Source organism: Eptesicus fuscus, chromosome 23, assembly GCF_027574615.1.
Source record: "Eptesicus fuscus isolate TK198812 chromosome 23, DD_ASM_mEF_20220401, whole genome shotgun sequence".
Classification (NCBI taxonomy): domain Eukaryota; kingdom Metazoa; phylum Chordata; class Mammalia; order Chiroptera; family Vespertilionidae; genus Eptesicus; species Eptesicus fuscus.
In genome coordinates, this window is record NC_072495.1 from 27,226,378 (window position 1) to 27,243,365 (window position 16,988).

The following is a 16,988-nucleotide window of genomic DNA, read 5'->3' on the forward strand; positions in this document are numbered from 1 at the left end:
GAGTGAGAGCGCTGCACCGGGTGTTCTCAGAGGAGCCCTGCGCTTGGACACACGGAGAAGAAGGCCAGACTGCCCCGAGCAGTCTGCAGGCAGCCTGGGCACCAAGAGACACGGGAACCCTCCCACCGCTGCCGCCGTGCCTGTCACGAAGAACAGTGACGTAGAGACACTTATGGCAGCAGTAAGCCAGCCGGTGGGCCCCAGAGCAGGTTTGAAGATGGGGGACAAGAGTGTGAGGGGACCACCTGGGGACAGCAGGCAGGAGGGCCACGGCCTCCAGGTCCTGCAGCAGGAAGAGCTCGGGCACAGGAGGTAGGAGGCTGAGCTCCGGGCTCTGTAACTTGTCACAAGTTCCTTTAACTCTAAGGTCAGGGTCCCCAGAAGCGCTGCAACGTAAGGACAAGAATTCCCGCCTAAATACCCAAAGTGAAGTGAGCCCACAGAGCATGAGACCGTACGCGTGCTTCATGTAAGAAGTTACGACAACTCGTAGAGAACGTCGCTTCGGAGAACCCCGTTAGCAAACCTGCTCCAGCACAGGACGTGAGCAAACGGTTTCCTAACACGGACGCCGGCGGCACCCAGCAGTGTCCGGGCCGAGCCCACAGCCCAGCCTGTCTGGGGACAGGCCATGTGCTCACATCATTCTTCGTGTTCACAACAGGCCAGCCCCCAGGAACTTCAGGAAGAGAAGACCCCTGGACTAATCCTGCCTAGAGCTCTTAAAGGAATCCCATCAAAAACACCCAAAAGCTCAAAATCAAGCCTCATTCACTGTTTTCTACTGTCGTCTGGCTCACAAGCCGCCCGCCCCGCCTCCCTGACAGCGCGGCTGCGAAGACGAAGAACGGTGACAGCGGACACTCCCAGGCTCTGAACTGTGCACCAAGCACCATCCCACCTGCTTCCCTGGGTTCACTCCACCCTCACAGCAACCCACCCGGCACACAGCCTCAGGCTCCAGGCGGAAGCTGAGGGGCAGACGGGGAAACAATGTGTGGCGCCTCACCTCCCGCAGCAGGCGCGCCTCCAGCAGCTCATGGTAGGCCTTGGCGGACTCCTCAAACTGGTCGTGTTTTTGCAGGTCCAGGGCCTTGTGATACAAGGCAAAAGCCTCCGCTTCCTGCAAACAGACAGGTGACGTTTCCCGTAGGACAGAGGGTGTCTTTTTATGCCAAACATGTATGTCGCGGGGGCTGAAGGCTGTACCCTCTGTGGTGAAAGCAATCCTAACCCGCCCACCTCCCAGCTCTCACCCTCCAACCCCTGAAGGACCATCTGAGTGACGGAAAGCGGGGCCCCTGCAGAGTGAGCAGCAGGGCCGCCGGAGAGGAGGGCGTGGCTGGCTCACCTGGGCCTCCTTCGTCTGGGTCTTGTGGCTTTTGAAGCTCCCTTCGTGGTCATCCTCCACCGTGGAGCTGGCGTTCAGGGCTGCAATGCGAATCTGGAGACGGAGGTGAAGGAAAGGAGAGCTGCTGTTAGGTCACCTGTCGCCTGTCTTTCAACAACCCACAGTGAGTACAACTCCGCTCCATAACCTATTCATTCTGCCCTGACAGCTATGGCCAACAGGATGTGGGCAACAAAGAATAAGCGATCATCTGGTTAAAAAAATAAAAAGTGTTAGAGGGACATCTGTAATACTTTCACAATAAAGATAAATTTAAAAAAAAGAAGTGTTAGCTAGGACAAGGGTCTCAAGGTCTACTCGAGGCCATTCTTACTAAATGCTATTCTTGCTAAAGGTTAAAATGTAGCAGAGTATTTTGCAGACCAGCTATTAACTGAATAAGCTTGACAGGAACTCAACTCATAAATGTAGCCAACTGCCAAGAATGCGTAATTAATTGACCAAACAGTGCACGCAGCGATGCTCCGCCTCCCCTGGGAGAGAGCTGTGGACAGGACTCCTGCGTCCTGGGTCCTTTAGTTGCTGCAGTGAGACCACCTGGGACAACTGCTCGCGCTCGGGAACAGAGCACCCCACGCAGTGAGCCCTGAGTTCAGCCACAGAAGGACCGGAACGTGTCTGGGGGATCACACCATCTGGCAGGGAGCGTGTCCTGGGTACTGTCCGCTGCGAAAGGAACACAGCCGGGGACACCCAGCAACGACCCAGCACAGAGGAAGACCGGGAACTGGAATGACAGGTCCCAACAAAGGGGTTAACTTTGCCCTTTCCAGCAACCGGGGTGAGGTCTGCAAGCCACCTCAACAGAAGGTCAAGCAGTCGCACCCTCGAATGCGCCGACAGCCAGGAGGTCACTCGGGAAAACGCCCCTCCCCCCGGAGCGGAGAAGCCGCGAACACCGCCCGCCCGCAGGATAGCCAGCGCCCGTCCTCACCATGCTCGGAGCTTCAGCTGCTGCTTCCCATCCCCTGCGGAGGCCGCCCGTCCACAGTCTCCTGGACAGAGGACAGAGGACAGAGGACAGAGAGGGCCCCTGAAGAGCCAGGAATGTCACCATGCAGGGCCCACCGGAACCGGCCCCCAGCACGGCCTCCCGGCCCCGGCACTCAGGCTGGTGACCGACGCCTGGGGAGGGCTGTGGGTGCTGCCACACAGGGAGCCCCTCGGCCCTCGGCGTGAGCACGTGCCCCTGCCAGGCTAGGCGCCAAGTGCCAGGACAGGAAGAGTGAGACCAACTCCCGTCCCAGGCCTCACTGCCCAGCAGAGGCAATGGACCTATAAACAATTTTTTTTTTCAAAAGTGACTAAAATAAAGAGAAACAAGGCAACCTCTAGGAGTGGAGAAGAACAACTCATCCAAAGGGATCCTGAAAGGCTGAGTGGCGTGAACCTGTGTTAGCCTCGGGAGGGACACATGGCAGGGAGGACAGGGTGGCAGACAACGAGGGCCAACAAGGGGCCTGATCCCGGCCAGCGTGGCTCCGTGGCTGAGCGTCGACCTGTGAACCAGGTCATGATTCGATTCCGGGTCAGGGCACAGGCCCGGGTTGGGGGCTCGACCCCCAGAGGGGGCGTGCAGGAGGCAGCCCGTCAGTGATTCTCTCTCATCACTGATGCTTCTATCTCACTCTCCCTCTCCCTTCCTCTCTGAAATCAGTAAAATTATATTTTAAAAAATAAAATAAATAAATATACTAGTATAAGTCAAATCACTATGCTGTATGCCTTAAACTTACATAGTGCTATATGTCAATTATATCTCAATAAAACTGGAAAATTTTTTACTATTTTTAAAAAAATCAGAAAAAGTCAAAAGACAACTAATAAATTGGCAGAATATTTACAAGATATACCACAGACAAAGAGCTAATATTCCTAATATATGAAGAGCTCTTAAAAACAAAAACACAGCATTATTCACAATAGCCAAAAGGTTAAAGCAACCCAAGTGTCTATTGACAGATGAAGGGATAAATAAAATATTATTCAGCCTTAAAAAGGAAACATATTCTGACACATGCTACATGTATGAAACTTACATTATGTTAAGTGAAATAAGCCATTCACAAAAAGACATAATTATACTAATCCATTTAATTGAGGCACTTAGAATAGGCAAATTCATAGCGACAGAAAGTAGAATGGTGGTTGCCAAGGGCTGGGAGAAGGAAGGATGGGGAGTCAGTGTCCAATGGAGACAGAGTTTTCGTTTGGGAAGATAAAAAAGCTCTGGAGATGGATGGTGGTAGTGGTGGCACAACAGTGTGGAGGTGCTTAATACCATGGAGCTGTGCACTTAAAAAATAGTTAAAATGGCACATTTCAAGTAGAGCATACTTTACCTCAATTTTTTAAAATATATTTTAATTAATTTCAGAGAGAGGAAGGGAGGAGAGAAACATCAAGGATGAGAATCATTGATTGGCTGCCTCCTGCACGCCCCCTACTGGGCACCGAGCTCGAAGCCTGGGCATGTGCCCTGACCTGACCAGGAATCCAACCCTGACCTCCTGGTTCAATGAGTCGATGCTCAACCACTGGGCCACATCGGCCGGGCATACTTTACCACAATTTTGAAAAACAAAACAAAAAAAGACCCTGAGGGAAGAAAAACAAAAACCTGATAGAAAAATGGGGGAGCCCTAGCCGGTTTGGCTCAGTGGATGGAGCGTCGGCCTGCGGACTGAAGGGTCCCAGGTTCGATTCCGGTCAAGGGCATGTACCTTGGTTGCGGGCACATCCCCAGTAGGAGGTGTGCAGAAGATGGCAGATAGATGTTTCTCTCTCATTGATGTTTCTGACTCTCTATTCCTCTCCCTTCCTCTCTGTAAAAAAAAAAAAAAAAAAATCAATAAAATATATATTTTTTTAATTTAAAAAAAAGAAAAATCTCTTACATCTGGTTAAAAAAAAAATAAAAAGTGTTAGAGGGACATCTGTAATACTTTCAACAATAAAGATAAATTTAAAAAAAAAAAAAGAAATGCTAGCTAGGACAAGGGTCTCAAGGTCTACTCGAGGCCATGGGAAAATATGTTAACAAACAATGCACCAAAAAAGACATACAACTGGCTCTCTCAAACAGATGAAGATCTGTTCAGACGTACACATTAACTAGAGAAATAAAACTTGAAACAGAACTGGGACACCCCTCATCCATCCCAGGGGCGGAGAGTAAAGTAGGACAGCAGCGCCCTCTGCTGGGGAGGCTGCGGGGAAGCGGGCCTCGTTCCCCATACTGTGGGTGGAATGCAACTTGGTCCAAGCCCCCTGGAGGGGGAACCTGACAAAGTCACAAAAGCAGCTTCCAACCCAGCCACCCCGCTCCCTGAAGATGTGCCTCCAACAGCGGGAAAATACAAATGACATGCGCACTGCAGCACTGTCATTGCAAGGCACTGAAAACGACCTAAACGGCCACAGCGAGAGGCGTGGGTGCATTCACTAGACTACAGCCACACCATGACGTCAGAGATGCTACTGCTAACATAAAAATGAATGAGGCCCTAGGCCTAGGCGGTCCCGGGTTCGATTCTGGTCAGGGCACATGCCCGGGTTGCAGGCTCGATCCCCAGTAGGGGGCGTGCAGGAGGCAGCCGATGCATGATTCTCTCTCATCACTGGTGTTTCTCTCTCTCTCCCCCTTCCTCTCTGAAATCAATACAAATATTTTTAAAAAGGAAAAATAATTAATGAGGACATGCGAATAGCAGCATTATAATAACCGAAAAGTGGAAACCAACCTAATGTCAACGGATGAACAGATCAAGAAAATGGGGCATATCCAGACAACGGGGTATTAGCCGGCGATCAAAAGGAATGAACTCCTGACAACGGGGTGAGCCAGGGAAGCATTAAGCTCACGGAAAGAAGCCAGTCTCGGGCCACGTGGTCTGTGACCCCCTTTATGGGAAATGCTCGGAATGGGAAAACCCATTTAGACAGATGGGATATTTTTATATTTGCCACAAAAGTTTGCCAACCTCCAACGAAACCACTCTCAGGATATTTCGGTTCCGACCACAGACTCCGGCCGTCCCACGGGGATGACCTGCAGTAACCCCGGCCCCACAGAGGGAAGCGGCTCCCCAAGCCATCGGTGCAGACACCTGCGAGCGCCCAGAGTCCGGGCCACGTCTGCAGCCGGGAGTCGGGCTGCCCCACAGCCGGCCTCAGTTTCCACCCCCGTCTGTGGCGCTGACAGCACTCACCTCGCGGGGCTGCGGCGACGGGGAAGAGAAAGGACGCCGGTCGGGGGGTTCCTTAGCGCCGGGCTTGGCCCCCGGCAGACGCCGAATCAATGGTGGCCCCAGCTGTGGTCACAGGGAACCACTCCCGTGGCCGGAGCCCGTCCGACGCCCCCACCCCCACCCCCCAGGGCGGCGGTCAGAGCCGTGAAACGGCCCGCGAGGCAGCCGACAGCTCCGGCCTCGTCGCTCCCGCGCTCCGGCCTCGGCTTCCTCCACGGCGGGCAATGGGGCTGCCCGGGAGCCCCTCGCGTCCGCACCGGCCTCGGCCCCGCGCCCGCCGCCCCTCAGGTTCGCGCCCCCGCCCCCGGCTCGGGAGAGCCGCACCCCACCCCCGGGGCCGCCCCGAAACGCGCCGCCTGAGAATTCACCGGGCGTCTCCACGGCAACCGCCGGTCCGCCCAGACCCCCGCGCCGGCCAGCCGGTCGTGCGCCTGACAACAAGGCGCGCGCCCATTGGCTGCGCTGCCGGCTCCGCCAGCCAATCAACGAGGGCGCACGCGCCGCGCGCCTGCGGACGGGCTGGTTAAAAGCCTGCGGGAGGCCGGGGCGCCGCTCGCAGCCCCCGGGCGCTCGGTGGTGGCCGGGCCTGGCCCCGGCTTCGGCTCTCGGGTTTGAGGCTCGGCGCCACCACTTGCAAAAACTTGCGAGGCGCCGAGCTCGGTGCCTGGCCCCAGCGGTCGCTAAGTGACGGGAGGCGTTCTCGTTACCACCGGGGGCAGGTGTTCTGGAGGCAACGGGGCCCGGCTGGTGCGGCTCCGTGGTGGAGCGCCGGCCTAGGAACCAGGAGGTCACGGTTCGATCCCCGGTCAGGGCACAGGCCCGGGTTGCGGGCTCGGACCCGGAAGGAGGTGTGCAGGAGGCAGCCGATCCATGCTTCTCTCATCGTTGATGTTTCTCTCTCTCTCTCCCCCTCTCCCTTCCTCTCGGAAATAAATTTTCTTTTTCTTTTATTTTTTTTAATGAAAGCAACGGAAACTTGGAACACTTAAGAAGGAACAGGGGAGGAACAGCATTCCCCTTACCTGTCATCTCTTCTGAAAAGGAGTGGAAGCCCCCAGAATAGATACAATCAACTATTGAAACAGAAGGAAAAAAAGAAACCAACAGCCAGGCAGGGAGTCACAGAATTTCAGAGCCCCAGAGGGTCCAGGTGGAAGGGCATCTGACAAGGTCTCGGGCCAAGAGGCTCCTCTTGGGAGCGAAGCGTGTTGGGGAGGGCTTCACACGGGTTGCAATGCACAGCTCCAAGAGTCCAGCAAGAATTGCTTACACAGGAATGAACGCTAGGCTGTCTCTTTGACACCCACAGACAGTAAAAGCATGAAGAATTCAGAGTCAGTTCAGTACAATCAAGTTTTACTGATATCCAGGATTTACAAAAATAATAAAGTCACCAACCTTTTTTAAAAATTCCTTGATTGATTGATTTTAGAGGGCAGAGAGAAACATCCCTTTGTTGCTCCACTTATTTATGCATTCTTTTTAAAAATTTTTTTTTAATTTTTATTAAATTCAGAGAGGAAGGAAGAGGGAGAAACAATGATGAGAGAGAATCATGGATTGGCTGCCTCCTGCACGTCCCCCACTGGGGATCGAGCCAGCAACGCGGTTGAACCTGGTACCCTTTAGTCCGCAGGTCAATGCTCCATCCACTGAGCCAAACCAGGTAGGGCTCTGCGTTCCTGATGGAGAAGGGGGAGGAGCCAGTCCCACTCCCCCCACCCCACCCCACCCCCTGCAGAAAACGATGACATCACTCTCACCAGAGTGGTGCTAAGAGATTTAAGGTGGAGAGGCCAGATAGGAGGCTGCTGTTTCAGCCTTATGGTCCTGACAAGGGTTAGGCCTGAATCCCTCCTTGGGCACTTCACTCATTCATTCACACTCAACCTGTGTTCCCTGAACCCATCTGGGAAGCGAGATACCCGTGCAGGTAGAAGGCATGAGTACAGAAACAGCTGGACAGGTTGCTAAGGGAAGGAACTCCAAGCTCTAGCTTTATTTATATTTATATTTATTATATATATTTATTTATATAATAAATATTTATTATATAAAATTATATATATAAATATATATAATAAATACATTTTCATATAATATATATTTCAGAGAGGAAGGAAGAGGGAAACATCAATGATGAGAATCATTGATCGGCTGCCTCCTGCACGCCCCCTACTGGGGATGGAGCCAGCAACCAGGCCTGTGCCCTTGACCAGAATTGAACCTGGGACCCTTCAGTCCGCAGGCCGACGCTCTATCCACTGAGCCACACCGGCTAGGGCCCATCTTCCAATTCGAGCAGCCTAAGTACAACCCATGAAACAGCAACCCTGAAGGCAGGAACCGCCCCACCTCATAAGCCAGCCCCACTGCCCGGGGTGAGCAGAATGCCTTGGTCAGGAAAGGAAGTCATGTTTGACAGACGACGCTCTCTTCATTTATTTGGCATGAGGGTGGGGAAGAAGAGGATTGTGAGGTCACAGGCATATCTGCAGGTGGGGGTGCCGGAAGCTGGTTCCCACCAGGCCCTCCCTCTGCCAGGAGGCCTCTCCGGAAGAGGTGGCCAGCTCACCGATGCCCCGGATGCGCTCTGTGCCAATCACAAAAAGGTCATAACCGTCCCTTTCTTGCCGATCTGCCAGGGCTCCAGGGGGAAAAAGCGGATCAGGATCCTTCAGGGGACAGAGAAGAGAGATGTCATCAGCTCCTTGGCCAAGGCCTTTTATTCCAAGACCCCCTCGCCAGGCATTCCCACCACGGGGCCCCCGCCAGACTGCCCTAGCCCACCGGGTAGATGCTGCAAGCTGCTCGCCCCATTATGTTCTCCCTCCGACGGGGCGGTGGGCATGTCAGGGGCGGGATGGTGGCTGCGGGGCAGCTGGCTCACCCAGAACTCACTCACAGCCAGAACCTCCTTCCGTCCCCCTTACGCTCCAAAGGTGGGCCCACCCCGCGAGCCCCAGACGCTACACCTTTCTGGGCAAGGTGAGGCATTTGCCGGTCCCCTGCCCCCCTTTAGGAGGGGCCCTGGCGTGGGTCACAGCCCCCTGGCGGCGCAGCAGACCCGGGCGTGTCCGCTCCCGGCCCCTACGCACCGGTCCTGGCCCAGCGGCAGCTCCTTCGTGAGGAACTCGAAGAAACGGGCGCTGTGGTCCCGGTTCTGCTCGGCCGTGCCCACCACGCCGATGGAGGAGACCGTCAGCTGCGCGCAGGGATCGGCCGAGCCGCCCACCGCCATGCCCAGGCCGGGCCGCACCGTCACGTTCACGCGCTGCGGGGGACACGAGAGTCTGTCCCGGAGCCGGCGCGGGCCAGGCTCGCGGGGAGCATCCCGCGGGGTCAGGGCTGGGGGTCTGGGCCGAGGTCCTCGGAGGTCACGTCGGTGTCACGGCTGGGGAAGGCGATACTGAGCAGACGGGGGGCGGTGGGGTGGGGGAAGGCGCGAGGTCGGAAAAGCGAGAAGTCAGCGCTTGGTGGGGGTCCCTGGGAGGCGGAGTCACTATGGGGGAGTCGGGGCGCGGAAGGGGCGCGACCCCAGCCCCGGGGAGCTCGCCCGGCCCGGGCGCCCGGCCCACGCTCACGTCCTCGGGTTTGCCCAGGATGGCGGCGGTGGCTGCGCAGAGCCGCTTCTCCAGCCCCGCGGGCACGCGGGCCGCGGGCAGGTTGGTGTCCAGCTCCACGAAGGGCATGGCGAGCGGGAGGCCGTGTGCGCGGCGCCGGCGGAGGGAGGCTGAGCAGCCCGCCGGGTGTTCCCGGGACCCCCACTAGGGGGCGGGGGCGGGGCGCCGGGAAGCGGGCTCCTCATTGGCTGGGCGGGCACGCAGCGCCTCCCGATTGGCTGCCTCGGCTGCACCGCCCGCCTCAGCAGAAGACCTTCGTGGACTCTGGCCCAGATTTCCGGAAGTCCTTTTTTTTTTTTTTTTTTTTTTTAAATATATATTTTATTGATTTTTTACAGGGAGGAGGGAGAGGGATAGAGAGCTAGAAACATCGATGAGAGAGAATCATCGACCAGCTGCCTCCTGCACACCCCCTACCAGGGATGTGCCCGCAGCCAATGTACATACCCTTGACCGGAATCGAACCTGGGACCTTTCAGTCCGCAGACCGACGCTCTATCCATTGAGCCAAACCGGTTTTGGCCGGAAGTCCTTTTTTAAAATATTTTTTTTAAATATGTTGGTCCTCTTGATTTCAGCGGAGGGGAGAGGGAGAGAGAGAGAAGCATCGGTGATGAGGGAGAGTCATGGGTCGGCTGCCTCAAGCATGGGCTCTACTGGGGATCGAGCCCGCACCCGGGCCTGTGCCCGGACCGCGGGTCCAACCGTGACCTCCAGGTTCGCAGTGGAGGGTCAGCCACTGAGCCCAGCAGCCCGGGCTCGGGAGGTCCCATTGCCCGGCCCGCCCTCCGGGGTCACTCCCCTGCCGGAGTCATTGGCAGAATCAGGGCCCAGCCACCGCCCCCAGCCCCGCCCCCTCCCGCCGCACAGGCCTCCTCTTTCCGTTTCCGGTGGTTTTCCAGAGCTGCGGTTCTGCCGTTAGTAAATGCATCTCTACCATTTCCTAGTAGATGGAGGGCTGAGCACCCCCCACATCCCCCCTCCCCATACACACACCTGTAGGGGCCTTCCCCAGGATCAACCCTGACAACGCTGAGAATTTAAAATGTTTTGATGCATTGCCACCACTCCAAAGTTAGGCAACTTCATGCTCAGTATGAGAACCTGCGCGGCTCTTGATCAGGAGACCGGGTGACACGGGCGGTGACACGTGTGGGTGACACGTGGGGCTGGGCCAAGAGGCTCCGGTTCAGGGAGTCCCTGCCTGGCCCAACATCGGTCAGTGCGTTCTCCTGCGCCTGTAGCAGCTTTGCCTCAGGGAGGAACCGTCCAGCAGGGGATGGGAGCCAGGTCCCAGGAGAATTACCGGCAATGCTTATGGTACCTTCTTCTTCTTAATTCTCACCCGACCACATGCTTTTTTAGAGAGCAATATCAGTGTGCGAGGGAAACATTGGTTGCCTCCCGCACGCACCTGACCAGGAGTGGGACCCACAACCTGGGCATGTGCCTTGACTGGGAATGGTACCGTGGCCAGGGCTACAGTACCTTCTGTTTTATAGGCAAAACAGAAGGTGTTATTTAAAACATGGAAATCTGTTGGTGTGACTAACCTGGTACTATCATCAGTGTTTCAAAGCTGTTTGAATTGTAGATGAAAATATAACTGAGCCCGACTAGTGTGGCTCAATGGTTGAGCGTCGATTTATGAACCAAGAGATCATGATTCCATTTCCGGTCAGGGCACAGGCCCGGGTTGCCGGCTCGATCCCAGTAGGAGGCGTGCTGGAGGCAGCCGATCCATGATTCTCATCATTGATGTTTCTCTCTCTCTCCCTCTCCATTCTTCTCTGCAATCAGTAAAAATATATTTTTAAAAAATAATAAGTAAAGCTCATTCCAGAGGTCTCAAGCAAGTTGGAGTGGAAGGGGCGAGAGTGGAGACAGACAAAAGGAGGAACGTGGGCCTGATGCCTGGAGGGATCTCGAGAACAGAGACTTCGGGGTGTCTTGCTCAAGGCCAAGGAGAGAGGCAACTCCATCTCTTTATTTTGACGACAGTCTCCATCTGGGCCGCAGGCCCGCCCCGCCTCACTACAACAACACCTGCACCAGGGGCTTCAGCTTGTCCTTCATGGCGGTGTCCACTGGCGGCAGGTCCTTGGCCTTCAGCACCACCTCGTGGGCCTCCTGGAAGAGGTCCTCCCCGACCGCCGCCTCCACGCGCTGGCGCCAGGCAGCCAGCTTGGGGCGGGTTTTGAAGATGTGGCAGCCAGCGCTGACCGGCTGTGGGGAGAGAGGGCTGTAAGACAGCTTAGGGACCCCCCAGGTGGACTTTCCCTCCTCTGCCCCACGTGTGATGGGCTGGGGTCCCCTCCCAGGAAACACTGAGAAAGCCCTCGATATCCCTGTAGGGTGGGGGTTTAAAGCCCCATTTCACAGATGAGGAGACTGAGGCGCAGAGAAGGAAGTACACGCCCTGGGTCCGCAGCCAGGAAGGGCAGCATGAGCTGGAACACTGGTTCCCTCCCGGGCGCCCCCTGCCCCGTGGGCCACGCGCCCCCCGCCCCCCGGCCCCACACTCACATGCATCAGCTCGGTGATGGCCACCAAGTCAGCCACCGAGATGCAGGGCCCCGCCAGGAAGTCATCGTCCTTCAGGAACTTGTCCTCAAGCAGCTGCAGGCACCTGTCCAGCTCGGCCAGAGTAGATGCCAGTGTCTCGGGGGGCACCCGTTCGCCAAGGAACAGAGGGAGCATCATCTGGTGGGGGGCAGGCGGAGAGGGCCGCGGTTCTGGCCAAAGCCCAGCCTAGCTTCTCCTTGCTCCCGCCTGCCCCCTTCCGCCCAGGCCCCATCTCCCCCTCACACGGGCCAGCCTCCACCCTCCCTGGATGCTCAGAGCCACTGGCAGAGCCCTCTGCAATCCCAGGCTGCCCACACCTGCTCGCTGCAGCAAGCCCGCCGTGGCTCCCACTGCCCTCACCACAAAGGCTTCAGCGGTGCAGCCGCCACCGCTCCCACCTCCACCTCCTCCCCACCCGGACTCCTCACATGGCAAGGCGCCTGGCGCTCGCTCTGGCTATGGCTCCAGAGCTCATTCCTGAGCAGTGTGCTGGGTGCGGCCTGAGCCTCGGCACGGCCAGTGAGCTCCCAGGCGACGCTGGCACAGCCTTTTGAGGAGCAAAGGTCTACACTTGCTCACTTGACTTCTCTCCGTTCTGCACGGAAAGGCTCCGGCCCCCTCCAGCTTGAGGGGGCCCCTCTCCCAGCCCCTGGAGCTCAAGGTGGTCTCTTTTTCTTAAATATATCCTCACTGATCTCAGAGAGGAAGGGAGGGGGGATTAGAGAGAGAGAAACATCCATGGTGAGAAAGAATCATGATTGGCTGCTTCCTGCTCGCCCCCCACTGGGGATGGAGCCCACATCCCGGGCATGTGCCCTGACCTGGAATCGAACCGTGAGCTCCTGGTTCCTAGGTCGATGCTCAACCCCTGAGCCACGGCGGCCGGGCTGAACAGAATGTTTTAAACAGAAGGCACCATCCCCTGAGGACCCGGGGGGGTCCCTGCCCCCAGGCTCACCTTCTGCCACAGGACCAGGGAGCAGCTGCTCCGCAGAGTCGTGTGCTGCCAGGCCAAGTACTCGTCCACACGGGCGCAGGCCTGCAGGTCCTGGGGGTACCAGTGGTCAGGGGCCTCATACTTCCGGCTAAGATACAGCAGGATGGCCACACTGGGAGGGACAGCAGGGCGAGGGAGATGTCCCAGTCACTTTTCAGCGACTCTCCAGGGGCCAGGCCCTGGGCGGAACAGGCCTCGGCTCCTGGCATGTGTTTCCCCATGTGGGTGCCGCGTTTCACCATCCCCATGGTGCAGAGGAGGGATGTGAGGCTCAGAGAGGTTAGGTGATTTCCCAAGGTCACACAGCGCCACGCTGAGCTATCCCACCCTCTGAACTAAGGGCACAAAGTAAAAAACAAAAACGCTCTGGGATTTCAGAAGGGGGGTGTGTGCTCAGAGAAAGCTTCCCCAAAAACGGGGGCACCCAGATGGGCCCGGAGGGTGAGAGCAACTCACCCAGCACCCAGCACCCAGCACCACTCCCCAACATCGTCAAAGCATGGACACACAGGAGCAACGCCAGGCGCCCTCCCAGCCCTGGCATCTCCGCCCACTTCGAGCCACTCTCCATCCTGGTGCTGGCACAGTTGCTCACGGAACATAAACCATGTCCCAGGCTATCGGCAGTGGGCACACAGGGGGCTGGCCAGCCCCCCACGGCCATGCAGCAGTTCAGGGGCCATCACCTCTCAGCCAGGGTGAAGTCCCCGTCCTTCAAGGTGGGCACCTTCCGCAGGGGGTTCACCTGGGCAAAGTCATCGCTGCAGTGTTGACCTACAGAAGAGAGCAGTGAGGCAGCGGGGAGAACCCTGAGCCCTCCCAGGTCTCTGGCCACGCCTGCCCAGCATCCAGAATCTTTCTTTTTTTTAAATATGTTTTTATTGATTTCAGAGAGGGGGAGAGAGAAACATCAATGATGAGAGGGAATCATCGACCAGCTGCCTCTTGCACGCCCCCTCCCCCCCTCCCCGCCCTCACTGGGATTTGAGCCCCGACCAGGAATTGAACTGTGACCTCCTGGTTCATAGGTCGATGCTCAACTACTGAGCCACGCCAGCCGGCCCATCCAGGATCTTTCTGAGGCCCCTATCCAGGGAAGAGGAGGCCACCCTACTGCCCCCTGACCCTCCCAGAGGGCCACCATCCCTGTGCCCACCTCCCTGCCCCTGGGCCAAGCAGCCCCGTGGCTCGGGCCCGGGAGGAAGGTGATGCACATCCCTGTAGCCAGCTGACTCCATCCACATCAGGCTCTGCAGCCTGCCCCCCCCCACCCCCGCCCCGCGATCCACCTCCCTATGCAGGCTGCGTGAACTGCGCAGAGCCCAGAGCGCCGGCCATACCCGTTTCCAGCCCTCAGCCCGTCCTCAGTCTCACCAGGGGCTCCTGACCCTGTCACCCAGCCTCCAGCAGCTCAGCTCCTCTTTCTTTCCTTGCCAAACGCCCCGTGGGGTTCCCAGGCCTGACTCAATGCTGCGTCCCCCCCACCCCCACCCCACCCCCTGCCAGTGCTGAAGGTACAGCAGTACAGGGGCGTGGAGTCAGAGGGCCCTGGTACCTTCTACGCCAGTGACGGGCAACCTTCTGAGCTTGGTGTGTCAAACTTCGCCAAAAAACTGAGCATAACTCGGGTAGTGTGTCACTTTGAGGAACAAACTAACTCCAAGACTCTAGTCGCAAATGTTTCATCCTCGGCATGCGGCCGCGTGTCATCAGAAATGGCTACGCGTGTCAGTGCTGACACGCTTGTCATAGGTTCGCCATCACTGTTACGCAGTGGACAGAACCGCTCCTACCCGGCTCCAGAAGCTGCCTGTGTGCCCAGCCCAGGGGGGGCCGGAAAGGCAGAGCACGGTGGCACATAGCAGGCGGGGGGCACCAAAGACGGAAGGGGGGCAGGCTCAGCCAAGCAGGGGCCTGCCCGGGGGGCTCTGGATCTGGAGCTTGCCCTACTGTCCAGGTCCAGCCCGCCCCCCTCCACCGGACTCTGCAAACGTGGAGGGAACCCTGGCAGGGGTAGGCGGGAGCAAAGACGGGACCAGATGGGGACGGACGCACCTTCTCCTCCCAGCAGAGGGGGAAACTCAGAGCGGGGAGTAGAGGGGGAAGCAGGTTGTGTTCTCCAAGCCGGGGTGCAGAGGTCCTGGGGCACTCACCCCACTTCCCCACGCCCACCCCAAACCCCAATGATCTCTGCCTGCCTCGCTCCCTCTTAATCTGTATTTTATCTTATTTTTAAAATATATTTTATTGATTCTTTACAGAGAGGAAGGGAGAGGGATAGAGAGCTAGAAACATCGGTGAGACAGAAACATCGATCAGCTGCCTCCTGCATGCCGCCCCCCCCCCCCCCCACTGGGGATGTGCCCACAACCCAGGTACATGCCCTTGACCGGAATCGAACCCGGGACCCTTCAGTCTGCAGGCCGACACCCAAACCGGTCAGGGCCTTAACCTGTATTTTAAAGGATGTTTAGTGTTCACTAGACAAAGGTCGAGGCTCTTTAAAAATACACAACTGATACTCGGCAGGCGTGGCTCATTGGTGGAGCATCCGCCTAGGAACCAGGAGGTCACAGTTCATTCCGGTCAGGGCACAGGCCTGGGTTGCAGGCTCCATCCCCAGTGGGGGGCGTGCAGGAGGCAGCCTGTCCATGACTCTCTCATCATTAATGTTTCTCTCTCTCTCTCTCTCTCTCTCTCTCTCTCTCTCTCTCTCTCTCTCTCTCTTCCTCCCTCCCTCTCCCTTCCTCACTGAAATCAATAAAAAATATATTTTAAAAAATACACAACTGATAACTGGTGCTACATTTCTGCGCTGGAGAGTCTGTCCGCCGGTCTGTCCGCACACGCAGCCCGACCGAGAGGCGGCGCCGGCGGGCGGGGGTGGGTCTGCCCGCCGCGGCCCGGACCCCAGGCCCGCCCGCCCGCCCACCTTTGAGCAGCTCCACGGTGCGCAGCTCGAAGGGGACGCCGATCTTCTTGGCGAAGATGTAGACGGCGCGGCAGGACTGCGACAGCAGGTCCAGGTAGAGCTCCAGGCCCATGGAGAGGGCGGCGGGCGGGCCACAGGGAGGGAGGCGGACCCGGGCAGCCGGGCCAGGACGCGAACCACCGGCTGCAACCGCCGGACCCGCGGGAGCCCCCGCGCGCGCAGCCCTCGGCCCCCCCGCCACGCCCCCCTCGCCCATTGGGTGGCTCGGGCATCTGCGGGCCAATCAGCGGCGCCCGCATCTCCCACCTTCTCCCTCGGGGGTCTGAGCTGGGGTCTGGGGCCAGGTCACACCCCTTCTCTGGACCTCAGTGTCCTCCTTTGTCCAATGGACCGGGGCGGGGGGTGATAATGGGAAACGGGACGCCAAGGGCGCCCCAGCACTGACCCCGGGCCCCGGGGGGGGGGAACCGGGGGGGGGGGGGCCTGAGAACACTAGGGAGGGGAGAAAGGGGGGACCCGCTCTCTGCAGAGGCCTAACCCACATTCCAGAATTAGCGGCGCCTCCCCAACCCCTGGAGTCACATTCCGTACTCTCCAGCTCATCCCGCCCAGACAGAAGGCCTGTGGGTTCCTGTAAGGTTTGCAGGGGGGGCCAGACCTTCCCCACGGTGACCCCGAGCTCCTCAGGCCCGTGGCTATATGGCCCGTTCTCTAAGAGGCCTCCGGGGTGAAGAAGGCTCTGCCCCGCCCGGCCTGCGTGGCTCCGTGGTTGAGCCATGACCTGTGAAGCAGGAGGTCACAGTTTGATTCCCCGTCAGGGCACAGGCCCGGGTTGCGGGCTCCATCCTCCGTGGAGTGTGTGCAGGAGGCAACCGATCGATGAGTCTCTCTCATCGTGGATGTTTCTCTCTCTCCCTCTCCCCTCCTCTCTGAAATCAATAAAAATATTTTTGGGGGGAGGGGGAGAAGACTCTGCCCCCAAGCCCAAGAAAGCCACCTGGCAAGAGGATCAACCACTGGAAATTTTGAGAATAGATTGGCCTCCCGGGGCCCCCAAGCTCCCCAGTTAAGGAAGCCCTATCCCCGCCCCCCTCCCGCCGCCGCCCTCCAGGCTGGGAGGAGCCTGTCCTCCACCCCTATCGGGGTCCACCCCCCTCCACCAGTCACCTTTGACGGGGTCACTGCAATATCCAATCTCCCTGCCTCCTCC

The 16,988-nt window shown here is 57.8% G+C and overlaps 3 protein-coding genes across 3 annotated transcripts in view; all 3 read right to left on the reverse strand.

Annotated features, from left to right (window-relative positions):
• CABIN1 (calcineurin binding protein 1) overlaps window positions 1-5,927 on the reverse strand; it is a 75,967-nt gene extending 70,040 nt beyond the window's left edge. The window contains exons 1-4 of the mRNA XM_054712675.1: window positions 5,623-5,927; window positions 2,346-2,403; window positions 1,352-1,444; window positions 1,010-1,123 (exon numbers count right to left, since the gene is read on the reverse strand). Coding sequence (XP_054568650.1) covers window positions 1,010-1,123; window positions 1,352-1,444; window positions 2,346-2,348 — 210 coding nt within the window. The 5' untranslated portion in view covers window positions 2,349-2,403; window positions 5,623-5,927. The remainder of the gene's footprint in view (window positions 1-1,009; window positions 1,124-1,351; window positions 1,445-2,345; window positions 2,404-5,622) is intronic.
• Window positions 5,928-8,078: 2,151 nt separating this feature from the next.
• DDT (D-dopachrome tautomerase) lies at window positions 8,079-9,538 on the reverse strand. The gene is made up of 3 exons (XM_008157214.3): window positions 9,246-9,538; window positions 8,760-8,935; window positions 8,079-8,336 (listed from the first exon to the last, which is right to left on the reverse strand). The coding sequence occupies exons 1-3, from the start codon at window positions 9,351-9,353 to the stop codon at window positions 8,264-8,266; spliced, it is 357 nt and encodes a 118-aa protein (XP_008155436.1). The 5' UTR covers window positions 9,354-9,538; the 3' UTR covers window positions 8,079-8,263.
• Window positions 9,539-11,238: 1,700 nt separating this feature from the next.
• LOC103300336 (glutathione S-transferase theta-3-like) lies at window positions 11,239-15,984 on the reverse strand. The gene is made up of 5 exons (XM_008157215.3): window positions 15,779-15,984; window positions 13,533-13,620; window positions 12,808-12,958; window positions 11,811-11,987; window positions 11,239-11,510 (listed from the first exon to the last, which is right to left on the reverse strand). The coding sequence occupies exons 1-5, from the start codon at window positions 15,888-15,890 to the stop codon at window positions 11,319-11,321; spliced, it is 720 nt and encodes a 239-aa protein (XP_008155437.1). The 5' UTR covers window positions 15,891-15,984; the 3' UTR covers window positions 11,239-11,318.
• Window positions 15,985-16,988: the final 1,004 nt, after the last annotated feature.